We start from the raw sequence: 22,217 nt of genomic DNA, 5'->3' as shown, positions 1-22,217 counted from the left end.
ACAATGCGCTTACCCTTGTGTTGCACTTTGCTTTGACAAAACTACAGTATGTCTTTCGTGAAGTACATTGCACATGCACTTAGCACAGTCAAAATGGATTAATCGTTGATTTAAACCTCTTTCAGCAGCTGTCGGTGTTGCTAGTTGCAGATGTCCTAAGTGTGTATATGATGATGGACAGGAGTCACGGTTATATTTAAAAAGAGTCTTCGAGTCACAGGTGTAATTCACGTTTGAGAGTTGAGTCACTCTCCCACTCTTTACTGTAGATACAACTTACTGTATATTTATGCCACTGGCATAGCGATCACTGGAATATACAGCTATGAGTTATCGCGCTAAAAACCCGGCTAAAGTCATGAATGAGGCTGAGCACGTCTGCCTGCTGATCGCTGATTGGCTGAAAGTGCGTGCTCGTCGGCGAGAACCCACCCTATCTGGCAACATGGTGTGTGATTTGTGCAGGTGCAGTCTAGGGCTGTAGCGATACACTAATCTCACGATACGATACGATACACGATATTCAGCTCACGATACGATATATATCACGATATTCAGCCAACGATACGATTCGATATAATTCGATACACTTACATAATTTTCTGAAAGATTTAAAGGGGACAGAGTGATTTTGGTGACATCTTGTGAGTGTTTCATTTACTTGGATTGAATTAACTGAACTGAAAACTAAAATCATCAATTACACAATATATGTCTCTGACGGGACAGAGAGTCTACAGCTTGCAAATGCTGGACAAAATGAATCAAAGATGTGTTGAGAAAATTACTTCCATTTATTGAAACAGTGCAAACTGTAGCTTACAAGCCTTTGAAAAGTAATAAAGTGCAGTATTGCAATTAACAATGGAGTTTTAAAAGTAGCAGCAAGTGGCCTGTTCTGAACAGTTTCTTTGACAGTATTTCACGTTTGTGTCACACAGCTTGCAAACCGCGATGCTTTGTCTAAGTCAAGGGTCTCCAACCTTTTTTCATTTGAGAGCTACTTTTTAAAAAAAAGTCAAAGAGAGCTACTCATGTTATATAATACTTAAAACTCTTAAATAATGCATCATAATTCTCATATTAACAACTATCCAAACTGTTTTACACCTGAAAGAGTATAGTAGTAGTTACAGTAGTCGGTACAATACCACTATTTTTTTTTTTTAAATAAATGTTTTATTATATATGATGATAATCATAAGTAAATAATACATAAACATGTAAAGGCTGTATGCTGTTTAAAAGTAAACATTGTTTATAAATGAAAGATCAAGTGAAAAATAAGCAACCATTAATAATTATATAATTAGTATTATTTATTTCATAATTATTATTAGTAGAGACGTATTATTATTACATAGATACGTAGCTAAATTTACTGTAGGCTACAATCTGTAGTCAATCTCTTCACGTTAAACCGAACTCTTATTTTGACGGGTTGCCGTGATTACCAGTGTCTGTGTTCATGATGATATGACAGTGGGTGCGCGGCTCAGTCATTCAGCTCCCTAGTTCAGTCAGGGCACTGATCAGGGAGTCAGCCCATTGACTCATGTCCTGATCAGTGCCCTGACTACTGAACCAGGAGCTGATTGAGACACACCCAGTTTTCTCAAATGAAACGGTAAATTCTCATGAAGTGAAGGTTAATGCGTTCGTGTCGGCAGAGACTATAAGAGCGAGTGCGCGCGCGCTCGTCATCCACACAGACGCAGAACATGCAAGAGTAATTTCGCAGTTTATTATTTACAGACACTAGTATATATTCGGCTTCAGTCTGGAGCCCTGCGCTTAAATGAACACGGAAGCGACTGTACGCAGCTGCTATGGTGAGCTATTTTTAGAACAGACCCGCGGGCAACTCGTGTGGTCCTTGCGGGCGACTCATGTTGTTGACCCCTGAGTCTAAGTCGTTGCTTTCCTTCTTCTTTTTAAACCCAAAGTGCTCCCACACATCTGCTTTTAAGCATGAAGGCGCTGGATTTATATTCGCCGCCATTTTTTTGAATCTCCTCGCTCTGACTCCGTAAACAAGAAGAGGTAGACGTCGGCGTCTGTGTGAAGTTAGTAGTGCGGGTAACTTGCTCTACAGCGATACTAGTGGCTGGCTGACCAAATCGCTCTTCCTGCAACGCAAATGGAGGTAAACACGGGGATTTGAATGGGACTTATGTATCGATACTCGCGGCTTAAAAAATCGATACTTTCTTGGGAGAAAAAATATCGATTTATATCGCAGAATCGATAAAATTGCCCAGCCCTAGTGCAGTCGTGATTGGGTGTCGATATGGGTGTCGGAATGGTTTGTGTTTATCCTTCTCATCCAACCACAATCAAATTCACTCTGTCCGGATGGCGCGATTTGTCTGGATAGTTGTTTTTTTTTTTATGACAAGCCGGAATGAAAACATGCCGAAATGGAATAGGAGTAACGAGGCTATTTTTAAAATGTAAGGAGTAGAAAGTACAGATAATTGCTTGAAAATGTAAGGAGTAGAAGTAAAAATTAGGCTGAAAAATAATTACTCCAGTAAAGTATAGATACTCAAAATTTCTACTTAAGTAAGGTAACGAAGTATTTGTACTTCGTTACTTGACACCTCTGGATATAGGTGACTTTGTTTGTTCAGTAGAACACAAATGAAGATTTTTAACTCCAACCGTTGCAGTCTGTCAGTCGAATAATGCATGTGAATGGTAACAAAATCTATGAGAGTAAGGGTGCTTTCATATCTCTAGTTCAGTTAATTTGGTCTGAACCAAGGGCAAACAATTATACATTGTAGCATTTTTCAGCTTTTTTGGTTCCTTTTCACACCACACTGATTGCTTTGGTCCGAACCAGTTGAAACGAACCAAAATGCAGTCACATGACAACATCCACATCACTCATTGGCCATGGCGTATTTCCTAAACTGCGACTGCGCGGGCTGGTTTTGTCCCTGGCCATAATCTATTACATTGTTTGTATACACCACAATATGCAAACAATACATTTCTATAATGAAGCGCAGATGCGGCCTGAAAACAACGTTCTAATGCACTGCAAACGGCGAGCGCGCATCACTCGTCACTTCAAGCAAAGATTGCGCTTTTCTTGTGAGTTTTCGAAAGTTGGGACCTAATATGGTCATCAGACCAAATTTCATCTGACCGCACCTCCTCACTACTCCCAAGTTTGTCCGCAAGCTGCCATGCTAAAGTGTAAACTGCCAACAGCACTTCCTCGTCACATAATGCGCAGCTGACTACGGCAGCTGGTTTAGTCCAAAAATGATCAGTACTTTTTGCAGTTGGGTCTGTTCGAGGTTGGATCACGTTCTCACCACAAACGAACTGCTCCAGAGTTCGTTTAAAAGTGTACAGAGACCACTTCTTCAAGGAGGTCTCGGTACGCTTGTTTGGTGCGCACCCGAGTGCGATTTGCTGCTTTCACACCTGACCAAACGAACCGCACCAAAGGGGAAAACGAACTCTAGTATGATTCAGCCGAACTAAACGAGGCAGGTGTGAAAGCACCCTAAAAAAAAACATGCACAGACAAATCCATATTAAACCCTGCGGCTTGTGACGACACATTGATGTCTTAAGACACAAAACGATCGTTCTGCGAGAAACCGAACAGTATTTATATAATTTTTTACCTCTAATACATCACTATGTCCAACAGACTTGAGCGCGCTCTCACTTCCGGTGAGTGAGGTCTAGACACGATCTGGCGTGAATATTTTTTGCACAGGAAAAAACGTCAAATATACAGGTGCAGATCATATAATTAGAATATCATCAAAAAGTTGATTTATTTCACTAATTCCATTCAAAAAGTGAAACTTGTATGTTATATTCATTCATTACACACAGACTGATATTTCAAATGTTTATTTCTTTTAATTTTGATGATTATAACTGACAACTAAGGAAAATCCCAAATTCAGTATCTCAGAAAATTAGAATATTACTTAAGACCAATACAAAGAAAGGATTTTTTTAAATCTTGGCCAAATGAAAAGTATGAACATGAAAAGTATGAGCACGTACAGCACTCAATACTTAGTTGGGGCTCCTTTTGCCTGAATTACTGCAGCAATGCGGCGTGGCATGGAGTCGATCAGTCTGTGGCACTGCTCAGGTGTTATGAGAGCCCAGGTTGCTCTGATAGTGGCCTTCAGCTCTTCTGCATTGTTGGGTCTGGCATATCGCATCTTCCTCTTCACAATACCCCATAGATTTTCTATGGGGTTAAGGTCTGGCGAGTTTGCTGGCCAATTAAGAACAGGGATACCATGGTCCTTAAACCAGATTCCTGTTGCTTTGGCACTGTGTGCAGGTGCCAAGTCCTGTTGGAAAATGAAATCTGTGTCTCCATAAAGTTGGTCAGCAGCAGGAAGCATGAAGTGCTCTAAAACTTCCTGGTATACGGCTGCGTTGACCTTGGACCTCAGAAAACACAGTGGACCAACACCAGCAGATGACATGGCACCCCAAACCATCACTGACTGTGGAAACTTTACACTGGACCTCAAGCAACGTGGATTGTGTGCCTCTCATCTCTTCCTCCAGACTCTGGGACCCTGATTTCCAAAGGAAATGCAAAATTTACTTTAATCAGAGAACATAAAAAGTGACCACTCAGCAGCAGTCCAGTCCTTTTTGTCTTTAGCCCAGGTGAGATGCTTCTGACGCTGTCTGTTGTTCAAGAGTGGCTTGACACAAGGAATGCGACAGCTGAAACCCATGTCTGTGCATAGTGGTTCTTGAAGCACTGACTCCAGCTGCAGTCCACTCTTTGTGAACCTCCCCCACATTTTTGAATGGGTTTTGTTTCACAATCCTCTCCAGAGTGTGGTTATCCCTATTGCTTGTACAATTTTTTTACCACATCTTTTCCTTCCCTTCGCCTCTCTATTAACCCCCTCTGGGCTCTCTTGTTTTCTTATCAGTGCCAAAGAGACTAAATTTTTTTTTAATCATTAATGCAAGTGTTATACATCATTATATTCTGTTAAGTTTCTATTTTTTTGTGTACAGTCACAATAAAATCATTGTTGAGCTTTTTGCAAAATAAGGGAATCAAACATGATTCGCGATCTTCAGCCTCTCTCTCAATGATGTCTAATCTGATTCTCTTCAGAAAATGACCTGTAGCTTAGTGAATACTTGTCTCACAAACATGAGACATAAGGTTCTTTTCTAGTGTGAAAGTATTTTCTGTATGGTTCGTACTTTCAGACCATTTACAGGAAGTTCCTGTTTATGTTTAAATATTATAATGTTATTTTTAAATTTCATCTAGGCTACATTGATTATGAAAAGTGAAAAAATGTCAGAAGACAGAAGGTCAGAAGTTATTTTGAAAGAAATTTTGTATGATTTTGCTTAGAAAGCCTTTCTTATATGGATATTATATAATTGCCTGGATTTAATAAATAAGAAGCAAATAATCTATAGCAGACAATAATTGCGGAAGCGATCACATGCTTTGTACATAAACTGGAGCGTGTCTCAAATAAACCAAAGCTCAGCAGGCTACTCGTCTCAAAAACATGAGAAATATGTGTAGCCTATATAAAGCTTGAAATGTCCACTTTTAAACGTAACAAAAAGAAAATAGTCAAGCAATGTGCACTGTTCAATAGTGGCAATGATATGCTTCCGTTCATTCATTCTTGTCAAAGACACTGACGTCAGACGCACGTCCGTTTACAATCCAATCAATGTCAAGATGCAGCCCACATAGATGATGATGAGTGGACGCAAGTGTGTCATGTAAAGTTCTTTAGTCCGCTCGCATAATTGCAATGTGAAACCAAACCAAAACTAACCAAATGTATAATGTATCAAAACATGAACTTTGGTTTGGACCTTGGTGCGGACTTTCAGGTGTGAAAACGCCCTTAGTTGTCAGTTATAATCATAAAAATGTAAAGAAATAAACATTTGAAATGTATCAGTCTGTGTGTAATTAATGAATATAATATACAAGTTTGACTTTTTGAATGGAATTAGTGTTATAAATCAACTTTTTGATGATATTCTAATTATATGACCAGCACCTGTATAATTTTGTGATTTTTTTAAGGGATAAAATTATTGACTACAGGGGGAATTTAACTGCTTTAGTGAGGGAAAGAACTACAATCCCATGAAGCATTGCGAACAGCATAATCAAATTATAACTGAATATAATTTTATGAGGTTTTAAGCATGTGCAGTAAGTTGAATTTCAAACACACCCTATTCAGGTCATTAGCTCATTAGTAGAGACTCCAAGACCTGTTATGAATTTTATATTATTATTCCTATGACAGTAATAGCCATATATTGTAAAACAAATGCACTGTAAAATAAATGAAACTGACTATTTCATAAGTATATTATTTTACTTTACTGTACAGTAGAGAAATTACAATACTTTTAAAAAATATTTCCACTCTTGCAAGAGATAAACCCTTGAGCCTATATTTTGACGGAAACTCTAGTTGAAATTTTATTTTTGCGGAAAAGTACAGTTTCTGTTTACAAATGCGGCTCATTAGAAATATAGTGAAATGCTGTAATCATCTTCCCACATAAATGTCGGAGTTTATGCAAATCAAAAAAATTATGTAACTGGTGCCTGCTACGTGCCCAAATGTACGCTAAACTCACGGCACATGCAGAGAGGGAGTTCACTGCATTTATTCACCGTAAAATGAGCCATTCTGAGACGCAGAAAAAAACAGATCATGAGTTGATCACCTGAGCAAAGTTAGGGCCCTATGAAATAATTTTTTCTGAAAATTGAAAAAAAAAAAATGAAAAAAATATATATATATTTCAGTTAAAAAAAATGTTGACTCTATTTTAATGGTTAAATAAAAATGTTGTAATCAAAAAGCATGTATAATTAATTGAAATCATGAAATTTAAATCCATTTAGCAATAGTTTATTAAAAGTTGAACAAAAATTACATGTTTAGGGCCGTATGAAATGCATCTTATTAAATTTATTCTCAAATTCGTTTTTTTGTGCTAAATTCTATGCTTTAAGTTTTTTGGATTCCATTGTAATGGTTTAAGTAAATTTGAATAATCAAAAAGCATCTATAATTGAATTCTTTTTTTTTTTTTTACTTTATTTTAAAAAAACATTTCATTTCTGTGAAATGTTTTTTTCCCCCTAGAAATGAATTTTTCTGGCAATAAAATTAAGCCATAAAACATTAATTTAATTTCTTTTAATCAAGTCTGCAAAAAGGTTGAGTACCACAACTCTACACTTTATCTACAAATGCACACTTCAGAAGATCTCAGAGCTGAATTCGACTGTCTGCAAGAATTGTGAAATGAAATGTTTATTAGATATTTAAAGACTTGTTTAAAGCTGCAGTCCATAACTTTTTTTTTTTGGTTAAAAATTATCCAAAATCAATTTGAGAGCAAGTACATTACAAGCTAGTGTTTTAAACTATCTCCTTACTGTAGCCAGATTCACAATAGTAAGCTTGCAATAATGTGTTATAATTTGAGTGGTACTGGTAGCTTTTCTCAGGAAATTCAAGCATGTCTTTGTGTCATATACATCACATAAGTATATATAAAGAAGGAGTCCAGCTAGTAGGCTATCGCATGTGAGGATGCAGGTGGCGGATCATTTATAGTCTTTTCTCACAGCAGCTGGAATAATTAAACATATCATTTTGATTCAATCACCGTTGGTTGCGTGATTTATTGTAATGCTTTTTTTTCCTCAGTTGGTCAGAACAAAAGTGGCAGACATGTTATGTGTTCAGATTACATTTTTCCAGTGAGATTTCTTATTTTGGTCGTATCTCCTAAGACGTAGAATCTGTGATTCCGAAGTACAGTATCCACACCAGTGCGGTGACTGACAGCCACACATACTCCTCAAAACATTAGATTCATCTGCGCTGAGGAGCCGTGCCGATGCACAACCTACGTAAAGATGATAATTCCGCAAATAACTGCAATTGCAGGTTTCAAACAGAGATGGCGACAAAGAGGCAAAACTTACGGACTGCAGCTTTAAATGATATAAAATGCATATTTACTGAATGCTGACGGTAGATGAGAGTTTCGTAACCATTATTTGTAACCATTTTTATTTATTTATTTGTATTTTAGGGCAAAAGAGGAATCAAAGCTCCCTGCTCCATGTGTTTTGTGGCCTGTGGAGCTGAAGCTGAGTCACATTGACTGCAGTCCTGAGGAGACCCTGATACACTTTCAGGGCCAATATATGACCATCTGTGAACTGGACTACAACATTCTTCAAGTTGAAATTCAAAATGCTGTGAAATCGAATGTTTCTGTTCAAGTTGGAGAAGTTTGCCTGGTAGAAGATGCCGTGTCTGGTCGCTGGTACAGAGGAAGAGTCCAAAACATACAGAACAATTTATTCCACATGTTTTTGATAGACCATGGAGATGTGTTGATTGTTGGGCCCAACCATTTGTCCTCTATATCTGACACACTCCTAATGCTCCCACCAAAGATTGTCTGCGGCTTCTTTGCCAATATACTGCCGGTCCAGAACCGATGGGACCGTTTGACAGAGAATTATTTCTCTTCCTTGATAGGCAGCCAGATCAAAGGATACATCCACGCCCGTCTGCCGTACCATGTCCTCATTCTTGAAGTTCCGGACATTAATAGTGACTTGTTAAAAATGAGGCTTGGGAGATATGTGGACACTAGTACATTTCTGCTACTGGTTGAGATTCTTATTGGGGAACCAGTTCTACAAAACCATGAATCCGTCCCAGATCTTTTGATTGAAAAGCAAATAGGGCAAGAATGTTGTCTCAAATCCTCAGGATTGCTGGGCTTTGAAGAAATTTTGTCACTTAATGGCCCAAAGCTGAAAGTTGGTCAAAAAGTAAGAGTTGTTGTAGCCGCAGCCGTGAATCCTGGATTGTTTTACTGCCGACTGTCATCCATGGGGAAGGACCTGCAAAAAATGTCAGACAAATTAGCACTTGCATGTGAATCAGGCAGTGGTTACCCAAGCAATAAACCACTTGAAAATCTTGGCTTGCTCTGTGCCATCAAGGGGAAAGATGAAAAATGGCACAGAGGTTTTGTTCAATGTCTCCCCCTTAACTCCCAGGTCCAAGTTGTGTTTGTCGACAGTGGCTATTCTGAATCAGTGAAAGTTAAAAACATCCATCAGCTTCCCTCAGAATTCATCTCCACACCGATCATGGCATTCCCATGTTCACTTTCGTGCTTGGTAGAACCAGATGAGACCATTAAAAACCAACAACTAGGGGCTCTGAAGACTGGGTTGCTGGGGAAACCTTTGGATGTTGCAATCGATGACTTTTGCAAAGATCAGAACTTCTACTTGGTCACATTGAGCACTGCTGAGAAACACTCAGAGGAGCAAGCCAAGGTTAAACTCATTGGAAGTGAAGGTTTTGACTGCAAGTCCAGCTTTCCCCACAATATCCTTTCAAAGATGACTGCTACAGAGACGAAAGCGGCCCAGACTTCTGATTCAGTTTCTAGTCGAGCGATGCCTGATGGTTCATTATTTGAGGGCTATGTGGTGCATGTCCAGTGTCCAAAACATTTCTGGATGAGGACCAAAGAACAAAATCCTAATTTTGAAAACATGACGAAAGAAATGGCCGATCACTTCAGCAAACTACAGTTGAAGGAGGAGGTTTTTGAAGACCCAATGCCTGGTGCACTTTGTTGTGCAATGTACGAAAAAGACATGCATTACTACAGGGCCATTGTAGTAGATACTTTGGAAAATGGAGCTGAGGTGTTTTTCATTGACTTTGGAAACACTGAAAAAGTGCCAAGCATTTTAATTAAGAAGCTCCCCCCCAAGTTTGCCATTCTACCTGAATTTGCACTCAAATGTGCTTTAGCGCATGTGGCTCCGTTTGAGGACATCTGGACAACCACAGCCTCCGACTTCTTCAGGCAAGTTACATCAAACAAAACCTTGGTGGTTCATGTCATTCACAGAAAAAATGGCAAATATGTTGTTGATCTTTTTGAGAGAGGTGCTGAAACTTGCAGTAGCATTGCAAACATCATGACAACAGCAAAAATGGCCCTGGATTGGAGATACAACCCTGCATCTGTTAAAGTGGTGAAGCCATTTAAAGACAAAGGAAATGCTCTGAGCAAGAAAAAAAATAAAAAGGACCCTTGTTTGGTGACCTTTTGCAAAGTCACCTCTTATAGGCCCGATCCAAATCAGTTGAAACCAGAGTGTGAACCGAATGACCTTGAAAGACGCAGTCCCAATGAGACACCAAAGCTGAAGGTTGTTTCTGCTGAGACTTTCAAACCGATGCCTTTCAAGCCAGGATCTGAAGTTAGTGTCTTTTGCTCGCATATAAATTCTCCATCTGATTTTTGGTGCAAAAACGAGAGCACAAAAGTTGATCTGGACAAATTGATGGAAGAGATGCAGGCATTTTACCAAACGCACACAGTTGCGTTTGAAATGACAGCTGGATGTTGTGCTGTAAAGTGTCCACAGGATAACCAATGGCGTAGAGCATGCATATTAGGAAAAAATAGCAATGAACTCTCCTTGATCCTGGTCGACTTTGGCATATTTATCCAGGAAAGGATGCAAAACATCCAAGCTCTTGCACCACAGTTCTTGGAACTTCATGAACAAGCATTTAGATGTAGTTTGAACTTGATTGAACCTGTTGGAGGAAGTTCTTGGAGTTCAGAAGCATGCAGTTTGTTCAGGGATTTTGTCTCAGAGGGTTCGCCTAGTATATGCAGAGTTCATTCCCAGCTTTATGAGGAAGGAAAAGGTCTCCTTAATGTGGTCACCATTCATACAGCTCTTCAGCAGGCTACCACGTATCTTGTAGAGAACGGTGTTGCGGTGGAAATGCAAACTCCAAAGCAGCTCATTTCATCATTGTACCCATGCTCCTTCATTTACTCATCTTTCAACTTGAGTTCTGGAAGCGAAGAACTGGTGCATGTTACTAATGTTTGCAGTCCTTGGGAAATCTATGTTCAGCTCGACAGGAATACAGAGATCCTTGATACGCTGATGGAGAGAGTTGCTGAAGAAAGTCAGCTCTTGACTACGACATTAGACAACTGCAGCGGTAATGTTTGCCTGGCCAAATATTTCTCTGACTGCAATTGGTACAGGGCTCTGACACACCCTGTCCAATCCCGTCAGCATGTGAGTGTGTTCTTTGTTGATTATGGCGATCAGCAAATTTCTGAGAAAACAAATGTTATGCCAATTCCCAAAACGGCGGTTGATTTGTTGACGACCCCAATGCAGGCTCTGAGATGCAGCCTTTCGAATGTTCCAGAGGGGGAACATTTGCCAGATGTCAACACGTGGCTTGAGACTGATATCCTCAACAAATCCTTCCAGGCCAAGTTTATGTCAAGGGACAACAATGGACATTTTGTTTGTGATCTTTATGATGGAAATGTGCACATCAATGAAAAAGTCAGAGAGCTCATGGCAACTTGCAGTGTGGCAGAACGTAATCTGGCTGTCAGCAAACCTGCTTTAGATTCCCAGAAAGAAGTGGATGTCTGCATTTTAAACAGTAAAGTGAACTCCAAAGAGAGGGGATGTGGTAAAAACAAACAGGCTGGTAAGCAAACTTCAAAATCTCCCGAAACGCAACATAAAGCAGCAATAAAAGAGGAACGTCAGGACACTACATGTTCTCTTAAAGTACTGCCATCGCATGAGAGCTTGCCAAAACTTTGTGATCTTCCTGCTGTCAAAATGAAACCAGGTTCTACAGGCGTGGGCTTCATCTCTCATAGCAATTCTGTTAGTAGCTTCTTTATCCAGATGGAAGATGATGAACCAAGCATCCTTCAAATGGCTGAAGAACTAAACGGCACTGTCTTCAAGGATAACATGAAAAATGTGGCAACTAAAGTAAAAGTTGGAGACCTTGTTGCCACTGAGTATGAAGAAGACTTGGCTTTGTACAGAGCTGTTGTCACCAACGTTTCAAACTGTGGCCACTTAGCAGTTGAGTTTATTGACTATGGCAATCCTGCAACTGTCGACAGAAAGAATGTTCACATGCTAACCAATACTTTTTTGTCTCAGCCCAGATTGAGCACTCCGTGCACACTTGCAAATCCTTACTCTTTTGAGAACGATGACTCTTTTATCAAGGAAGCAGTTGGTAAGCCTTTAATGGTAGAATTCATTCGAAAGCTTGAAAATTCATGGGAAGTGAGCATTAAGATTGAGGATGGCCACATGCATGGGAACTCAAAGTATGATGATGATGATCAGAGCAAAGATGTAGTGTTGACCAGTCAAGACAAATTGCCAGAAGGGTCCCTGAGTGAAACCCAAACCGGTTCTCACGTCCACAAGAATAAATCAGTTACAACCTTCCAGCAAAAGACTGAGTCATACACACAACAACGCAAATGTGAACTCAAAAAGAATCATGCAGAAGATAGAACCTTCCAGCAAAAGACAAAGTCAAACACACAACAACGCAAATATGAACTCGGAAACAAGACCGTTACAACAAAGACAATAAAGAAAACGGCTGTTTACTACCCGACATATGTCTTTTGGAATAGAAAGTACAAGAAGAAGCCAAAAATTGTGATGCCTAAGGCCGTTGTTGCCAAACTACCATGTGACACAAGCATTTCAGTGACTAAAACTTCAAGAAAGTTGCAGGAAAATGTTTCTACATTTAATACAAATGATCATGAGACCTCTAAGTCACCTGCTAGCGTTGCACTGCAAGAAAATGTTTCTACATGTACTGCAAATGATCATGAAACTTCTGAGTCACCTGTTAGCATTGTTCTGCAGGATGTGAAAGATATTGAGGCAGTGGAAAGTCCTGACGAGTTGCTTGTTGTTGATGACCATCCTCCCTTCCCAGACACCTCTTCAAAGATCAGTTTGGATCGACCACAGACCCTACTCCAGGCCCCTGTCCAAATGAACTTTGAATATAAAGGATTTGCAGCAGCAGTCACAACCCCGTCTGAATTTTACGTCATTCTTGAGGACCTGCTTTTGATTGTAGATACCGTCTCTGCCATTCTTGAGAACCTTCCCGACGTGTTGGTGCCTTTACCAGAGGTTGATTTTGTTCCTGGTGCGAGCTGTTTGGTGAAATCGGCGGAGAAGAACAAATGGTGCAGGGCCGAGATTGTGCAGTGTGATTCCACTTCTGTGCTCATAAACTTGGTTGACTATGGGCAGTATTCAGTTCTTTCCCGACGGGATGTCTGCCAGCTAAAAAAACTCCCAGAGGAGCTCGGTAGATTACCTAAAGTCACCTATCATTGTTTACTGAGGGGAGTGAAACCCAAAGGCCAGGACTGGTCTGATGATGCCATCGTTTACTTCCAGGACTGTATGTGTCGTGGGAACCTACAGATCCGTTTCAGACAGCCTGTTTTTGAGACGCAATGGGAGGTTGACATTATTACAGAAAAGGAAAATCTCGCAAAAGAGTTGGTAGATGCTGATCATGCCATGTATATCGACCAAATGCTTGGAATCAGGTTTCAGCAAAAGCAAGGACCCAATAGAGAGTCGAAACAAGAAGACATCTCCAGCATCGTGAATGTTTTATCCCTGATCACGGAGCACACAAGCAAAGCCAAAAGTTCTCAGCAGGTCTTCTCAAATGAGTCCATGTTTGATCAAAAGTCATCTCAAGATTCTGTTGTGGAGAAAGACGCTTCATACCCTTTGAACAGCAGTGGTGATCATGTGGGACCTGTGGAGAGGACAATGCTTAGTCCACCTCCAGGTATCAAACAATGTGAGTGAGAATGATTTTAAAAAACCTACTTTGATTTATTGCATTAGTCTTTTCTGTTTTTATGGTCTACATTACACTACCAGTCAAATATTTGGACACACCTACTTGTTCTTAATTGGGGGTTAAATATTCAAGGTAACTTTTGGTTGGTTACAGTGTTATTTCAGCATCATTACTCCAGTCTTCAGTGTCACATGATCCTTCTGAAATAATTCTAATAAGATGATTTGCTGCTCAAAAATGTTTTTGCTGCTTAACATTTTGGTGGAAACAATGATACCATTTAAACATTTGTGGTCAGATTTAAACATTAATATTCATTAAATTGCTCAAAAGTGACAGTGAAGAAATTTCTATAGGATCATGTGACACTGAACATTGGAGTAATGATTGAAAATTCAGCTTTGACATCACAGGAATAAATTACATTTGAAAAGGTTTTCAAACAGATTTTAATTTGTAATAATATTTTACAATATTGAATTAAAAAAATGCAGCCTTGATGAACATAAGACCCTTCTTTAGAAAACATTACATGTTTCTAAACGTTTGACAGGTACTGTTCTTTTTTATTAATTGATTATTTCAAATAATTTTAGTTAGGGTTAGGTTAGGTTAGATTTTATATATATATAGCCATCCTGTTCTCCAAGGTATTGACCATTTAAAAAAAAAAAAAAATATGGTAATCCTCCATACTTATAATTGATGGAGTCTTGTAAATTGAGTTGCTGTGCTGATGTTGTAAAACACTGTTAGCTGAAAAGTTTGGCTTGCATGATTTTCAGACCAATACTCGCCAAGGTTATTTTGTGCAACAGTTACTGAATTACAGTGCAGTGATGTTGACTATGCGGTTGACATGGTCAACTAAGTTGACTGCTGATTATACAAAAAAAAAAATTAGGGTTGTAGTTCTGCAGTGTATGGTCATAAACAGTGGCATATTGATCTAAGCATACCTGTAAAGTTTGGTGATAGTGCCACCTACTGGTCATTGTTGGTAAAATAAATCTCTTTAGATTTTTGTGGTCATATGGATTAAAAATATTCAGGAAGAAATTTGAGGAAATTCACGGTCCAAACGTTTAACTGGTAGTGTTTTATAAAGACCTATAAATGACCTATGACTTAATTGTTTTTTTTCTCTTCAATTTCTTAGGTGCACTGATGTGAGAAGGCGCATGCTTAGTAAGTATTAAAAAAAGAAAGAAATTAGTTCTCTGTATGTTTAATATGTAGATACATTTTATTTTCCCATCCGTTTATTTCAGAACCGAGAAGCTGGCGGGTCACGCTCTGCATTGCATTCAAAGAATAATCCAGCTTTGGAATGGCTGGATTTTTTTTTTTCTTCTTCTTTTTTTTTGACTTCCTAGTTATGTTCCATAATTGTGTTTGGTAGAAATAGAGCATTTTGCTTTATGAGGTTGTATTGTTAAAACATTAGTCATAGTAAGATCTTAAAATAACATTTTAACCATGCAACTATATTTTGCATAAGTTTTGATTTAAAGAATCTAGTTTTAGAACTAAGGAGTGAATTTGCAGTTTTTTGGCAGGTCTTTTGAATGTATAAATGGACATGTGACTGATGAAATACACCATCAGTTTATTGACTGCTATGATGTTTACAATCTGAACAGCATTTTTTTTTTTTTATTAAAAGGATTGACTTTTGACCTCAGTTTGATTTTGCTGTTTAACACATTTTTTCTGTGAAGATATCATTTTTCCAGTTCTGTTTTAACACAAATAAAAAGATAATGTTGAGGTGTTGTGAAATAACTGAGGAAAAAGTTTGTTGTCAGAAGTGGGATTCGAACCCACGCCTCCAGGGGAGACTGCGACCTGAACGCAGCGCCTTAGACCGCTCGGCCATCCTGACTGTTGTTTTACATTGTAAATAATTATTCGTTTTACTGAATATACACACTACTGACAATTAATATTTAGTTAATGAATATAGTGTAATTAACTAAGGAGGACATACATTTATATAACGATGACCCAAATATTAGGTGGCACACATCACTAAGTGTTTCATGTGATAAAATGATCGTCCACGAAGGGGCGCATGGTGACTCAAATCCTCCATTGAGCAGCATTGTAATGACGATTTCGGAAACCGATAACAATAAAATCGTTTTAGGTTTTAATGATTTACACAAACTGGTTATTTTATATATATGATAATAATAATAATACTTTTTTTTATGAAAGAATATAGTTTTAGAAGTAAAGAGAGAATTTCCAGCTTTTTGGCAAGTCTTATGTATCTATAATGTGTTGTGTAACTAATGAAATAGGCTAATCAGTTTATTGACTGCTGTGATGGCTAAAGGAATTTACATTTTTTATCTCAGTTTAATTAAGCTGTTTAACACATTGTGGTTGTTTTTATATATATATATTGTGTGAATATGTAATATTTCCAGACAGTTCAGTTTGAACACAAGTGAAAAAAGTTTGTTGTCAGAAGTGGGATTCGAACCTACGCTTCCAGAGGAGACTGCGCAATTTGGGGCAGATGTTGAACAATTTTGAACTCCACAGCCAATCGCGTCGAAGCACTATAACATTTGCAACCAATCAGAAAGCGCCGTTCTTAACATTTTCTTGACATTTTCGACATTTGACCAATCGCCCTCCTGACTGTCATTACTGGGTTGCTACCATAGAATATTCAATAAACCATAGCTACCATAGAAAATATGGAGGTGATTGGTAGCAACCGGTTGCTTACAGCCTACACACCATTGTAGCCATTGCAGTTAGTTAATCCATATGAGGATTTTAACTACATATACATATCACTGAGTTCATTAATGTTTTGTTCTCTGTGAAATATAGTGTAACTTAATTAGCTTAACAAGGCGTACTCGCAATTTTTGTAACGATGACTCATTGGTAATGATTGGACGGCACGTTTTAAATTTTTCATACTGTTTCTAACAAAAAATCGTCCTCGAGGGGGCGCATGGCGGCTCAAACAGGCTGCCAAATCATTATTATTATTTTTAATGTATTTTTTTATTTGAAGAAGGAACACGTAATACAAACAGCCAAATAATCCATTGAGTAGCACTGTTTTCATTACGTTGTGTGTGTGTGTGTGTGTGTGTGTGTGTGTGTGTGTGTGTGTGTGTGTGTGTGTGTGTGTGTGTGTGTGTGTGTGTGTGTGTGTGTGTGTGTGTGTGTGTGTGTGTGTGTGTGTGGACTGGTAATCATCACGTTATGGGGACAAAATGTCCCCACAAAGATAGCAATATCCGAAATCCTCATCCTTGTGGGGACATTTTTAGGTCCCCATGAGGAAAACATCTTATAAATCAGACTAAGTGATGTTTTTTGAAAATGTAAAATTGCAGAATGTCTCCTGTGAGGGTTAGGTTTAGGGGCAGGGGCAGTGTAGGGGGATAGAATATACGGTATGTACGGTATAAAAACCATTACGCCTATGGAAAGTCCCCATAAAAGATGAAAACACTACTGTGTGTGTGTGTGTGTGTGTGTGTGTGTGTGTGTGTGTGTGTGTGTGTGTGTGTGTGTGTGTGTGTGTGTGTGTGTGTGTGTGTGTGTGTGTGTGTGTGTGTGTGTGTGTCTGTGTGACAGAAGATGACTTCAGCGGCGATTTGGCCTATAATTTACAATCATTTTGTTTTGTTTTAGGCAGTGGTTTTCTACAATTCAATGGATATATTTTCCAGCAAGATATTTAAGTAAGATATCTAAACATTTCTATCAACACAATCCATAGACTGTAAAAAAAAGAAAGAAAGAAAGAAAGAAAGAAAGAAAGAAAGAAAGAAAGAAAGAAAGAAAGAAAGAAAGAAAGAAAAGACACAAACCGATTAGTGATGGGGGAAAATGAATTGTGATTAATCGCATCCAAAATAAAAGTTTGTGTGCTTACTGTGCGTAATTATTATGTATATACAAATACACACACATGCATGTATACATTTAATAGATATTTGCATGTATATACTGTATATATTATTTATCTTATAAATATCATTTTTTAATAAAAATATAGCATATTTTTCTTAAATATATACATGCATGTGTGTGTATTTATATATATATATATATATATATATATATATATATATATATATATATATATATATATATATATATATATATATATATATATATATATATATATATATATATATATATATATATATATATATATATAATTATACACAGTACACACACATATATTATGTAAACACAAACTTTTATTTTGGATTAATCACGAAACAATTTTCCTCAGCACTAAATTATTTATTTGGTAAGCTGACATGCAGCCGGACATTATTACAGAAAAAAAATCGACTTCATAGTGTGACAGTTTTTAATTTTCGAAAATGACCATCTAATTGTAAATAATTTCTTACATAACTAAAAAAAAAAACAGTAAAGGGATTTTTTAAAATATCTGGGCCGCTAAACCACGCCCATTTTGGACAATCTTTTCCACTTTGCTGTCATTCTACTCATTGGAGCGGAGCGAACCACGTGACCTGTACCACATGTCGTGCCGTCATGTGACTATGAGTGGTTCCTGTACACGGGTAATGATCAGTAATCAGAAAGGACTGCTGTATCATGTCGGACTGCGCGTACTAATTTATTTCTTTGCGTAAATATGGGTCGTATTCGTGTTAGCGGAATCGTTGCTAGTGTTATTTCTAGTTTCATACTGCTTCAGTGTGTCTCATCAGCAGTGGGGTCGGATGACAGACCATCATGGTACCAGGATCTGTGCAGGTGAGGTCCTTAATAAATAAACAAACACTCTTAATGCTGATCATTGCTTGCAAACCCTGATGAATAACATATAAACACTTGTTAAGAAAGAAATTCATGCGTTTAAATATGATATAGTTTACTGCTGATCACTGCTTTTATACAGTAAGGGTGATAGGTATGGCCCTTCTTTAGCCTGGTTGCATCAAAGCACCTAATCTCTAAACCATAACAGACACTTTGTCTCACCTGAGACAAAGAAATGCATTCATTTAGACATTCAGCTTGTTTTATGTACGGATGATGTCATGCAACTGAAATAAATTCTGATCTTGCACATGACTTGAAATTTAAGGTGTGTGTGTGTGTGTGTGTGTGTGTGTGTGTGTGTGTGTGTGTGTGTGTGTGTGTGTGTGTGTGTGTGTGTGTGTGTGTGTGTGTGTGTGTGTGTGTGTGTGTGTGTGTGTGTGTGTGTGTAGTTACAAATGGGAGGCCATTGACCTGGACAGCAATGTGAGCTATGCTTTGAAGATCTGTGATTCGTCTCCGGACACAGAATGTGGAAATGGAATTGCAGTCTGTGCCCACAACCTTACGAGTGGCCAGCACCAGTCAGTGGGTAAGTGCAATGTATCAATGTGCCAATACTACACAATGCACAGCCAAACTGAAACAGCAATGTTCATAAAATAATCCATAAGAACACTTTTTATTGTACACGTGATTTACGCTTTTTGAGAAGTATAGCATGCGTTGAATCATTTTGATCAGGTCCAAGTGTTTTTCTATTGTGAATGGGTCAATAACATGATGTGCATATTTTTGTGTCCAAGTGCATTATTTCCTTTTAAAATAATTAGATACATTCATGACCTATATCACATTATTCAATAAAACCTATTTAATTTGAATTCATTTTTAGTACGTTTAAATAATACATATTATTTAATGTTTTATTATCTTAAACCCCCAAAATGTCAGGTGGTGCAACTGTCCGTACAAATGCAATGAGAACAATGATGTCTTAATAATAATAAATGATAAACTAAATACTATGGTGTCATTTTAGGTTGGAAGCCTTTCATATAAACACATTTTATAAATATCAGTAGTTTTAAAGCTGTTGAGATACTTGAAAAACTTTTGTCCAGAAATGTGTATATCCTTAAATGTCAGGGTGGCACCACTGCGAACATGGCTCTTTTATTATCAATTGATAAGGTAATAACAGTAAACATAATAATGCATCATCCAGAGGAGCCCAACTGATCCTTGTGGGAATACTGGGAAAAACTGCTTGTTTTAAGTATGGGTAGGTTGGTACACTTTCCATGTCAGGTGGTACAACTACAGTATACATAACTATTTGGTTGTACCGCCTGGCATAAAAAGTCAAAAAATGAATTTAAACACTTTGAAATGTTATTTAACAACTGAAACACATTGATCATGACTCAAAAATATGCATTACATGAGTACTTTATTTGTCAATGACCCGAATATTCTGTTTACTGGCATGAGATAATGATTACCAGTTCTACTGTAGTGTATGCCGATAATACAATTGAATGATTGTTTGATTTAGGAGTAATTAAGATAGATATGACACCATCTGTGAGAGTAGCACTGATCCAAGACCTGTATGAGAACATGGTTCTCAGATTTTCCCAATTCTCATACTTCATCTGTTTTCCAATTTTATTAGTATTTTCTCTATGCAATATATATTTACTTATACACTATCATACAAAAGATTGGGTGAGATTTTAGAATATTTTCGAAAGAAAACTTTGCTCATCAAGGCTGCATTTATTTAATCAAAAATACAGTAAAACAGTAATATTGTTAAATATATTTTATAATTTAAAGGAACACGCTGACTTTTTGGGACTTTAGCTTGTTCACCGTATCCCCATAGTTAGATAAGTCCATACACACCATTCTCATCTCCGTGTACATCCCATAACTCTGTCTGACGCACCCACCGCTAGCCTAGCTTAGCACAAAGACTGGAGGTATATGGCTCCAGCTAGCCTACTACTCAATAAGTGACAAAATAACACCAACATTTTCCTATTTACATGTTGTGATGTGTATAGTTACATTGTGTACTAAGTCCGACGGAAAATTAAAAGTTGTGATTTTCTAGACCGATATGATTAGGAACTTTACTATCATTCCTGCGTAATGATCAAGGAATTTTACTGCCGTACCATGAGTGCAGCGGCGCAATGATATTACACAGCGCCGGAAAATAGGCTAACTTCCATCAACATAACCAACGTGTAACAGACTTCATTTTTGAATTATCTTATAATTTGTTTTTTTGTGTACATTTTTGACATTTCTGTGTGTTTAATTAGGTTTAAGGTCTGCATTATCTGTCTTTTAATAAGTAGGGACTTTTATTTTGACGGATGTTGTAGTCTACGGAAAGATAGTGAGAGCTCGCGGTTCATCGGAGTGGTAGGCAGACTTAAAGTTTTCAGTTTGTTAAGCACCCCCCGAAAAAGCAGGTGTGTATGTGCTTGTTTACTGTCATTTGTAATGAGTATTTCGCTGTATGTTAATGATAATGCTATGAAGAGAGAGAGTTTGTGTTTGAGGCATTAATGCGCACTTCTTTGCTTTATTTGTTCAGCTCTTACTAGTGCTGGGCGGTATGACCAAAAATGTATATCACTGTATTTTTCTAAATGATATCGGTTTCACGGTATATGACGATATTTTTTCCCCTATGCATGACTGGGTGTTAATCACATTTTCTACTGATTAAGAGGAAATACTGCAGGAGATTGACTAGAATACCCTGTTTTACTGTCATGACGAGTGAATATTGTAGAAAAATTCCACTCTAGAGTTAATACAGGTTTACAAAGCCCCACAAAATGATGCTATGGAGAGACAACAACCAATAAAACACAGACCTGCAACACACTCAGAGTCATACTTACAGACACCTGAATATTAAAAGTTGAGTTGAGGGCACCTTAAGCATTTTAAAAATCTAACCCTATATAACAACAAACTGCCAAAACGAGGAGAAACGCGGATATTTGCAATACATTTAGAGCACTCTCTGAACGAATGACACACATCAGTTTAACACAGAAAGAATAAAGTTACTTTTTTGGCCATTCTTCTTTGAATTGTCAGTTTATTTATTTATTTACATCATTGTCTTTTGTGTAGCAGAATAATCCATCGTGTCAGCGCGCTCGTGATCAGACATACGGTTGTATCAGTGTAATCAGTGCATACATTTCATTTTAATAAGACGTGATGAAATATGCGCGCACACACGCTTCTGGTTCATGTCTAGAGCACTAGAGTTTATGAAATATGTCCATAAAAATTTAAACGCGCTCGCTCTGGTCTATATCAGTGCTATATGATCCATGTGGTGAGCGTTGTTAATCCCATAGCGACGCTCCGCGCAGAAACCGCTCTCTCTTGCGCGCGCGCCGCGTGTAATTCGAATTCTACACTATAATCAAGGGCTGAATCCGAAATCGCCCCACATAACCTCAAATATAGCATTATTTGGAGGGGGCAGCGCATTTTAGTGATGTCTGAAACCCTAGTGGACGTTATTGAGTGCACTCATTCTATCCCGTTGCACCACAATAACGAGTGTAAAGCCGATGTACACACAACGGTTGTCCGACTTCACGC

General features: G+C 38.0%; 2 protein-coding genes across 2 annotated transcripts in view; both read left to right on the top strand.

The window, feature by feature from the left end:
* Positions 1 to 8,070: 8,070 nt before the first annotated feature.
* tdrd15 (tudor domain containing 15) lies at positions 8,071 to 13,792 on the top strand (the record flags this gene model as incomplete). Its single annotated transcript, XM_079832187.1, has 2 exons — positions 8,071 to 8,081; positions 8,128 to 13,792. The coding sequence occupies 2 exons, from the start codon at positions 8,071 to 8,073 to the stop codon at positions 13,790 to 13,792; spliced, it is 5,676 nt and encodes a 1,891-aa protein (XP_079688313.1).
* Positions 13,793 to 18,294: 4,502 nt separating this feature from the next.
* igf2r (insulin-like growth factor 2 receptor) overlaps positions 18,295 to 22,217 on the top strand; it is a 62,329-nt gene continuing 58,406 nt past the window's right edge. The window contains exons 1-2 of the mRNA XM_079832075.1: positions 18,295 to 18,563; positions 19,022 to 19,161. Coding sequence (XP_079688201.1) covers positions 18,442 to 18,563; positions 19,022 to 19,161 — 262 coding nt within the window. The 5' untranslated portion in view covers positions 18,295 to 18,441. The remainder of the gene's footprint in view (positions 18,564 to 19,021; positions 19,162 to 22,217) is intronic.

This window comes from Gobio gobio, assembly GCF_949357685.1.
Source record: "Gobio gobio genome assembly, chromosome: 12".
NCBI classification, from domain to species: domain Eukaryota; kingdom Metazoa; phylum Chordata; class Actinopteri; order Cypriniformes; family Gobionidae; genus Gobio; species Gobio gobio.
This window is presented reverse-complemented; position numbering and strand designations above follow the sequence as displayed.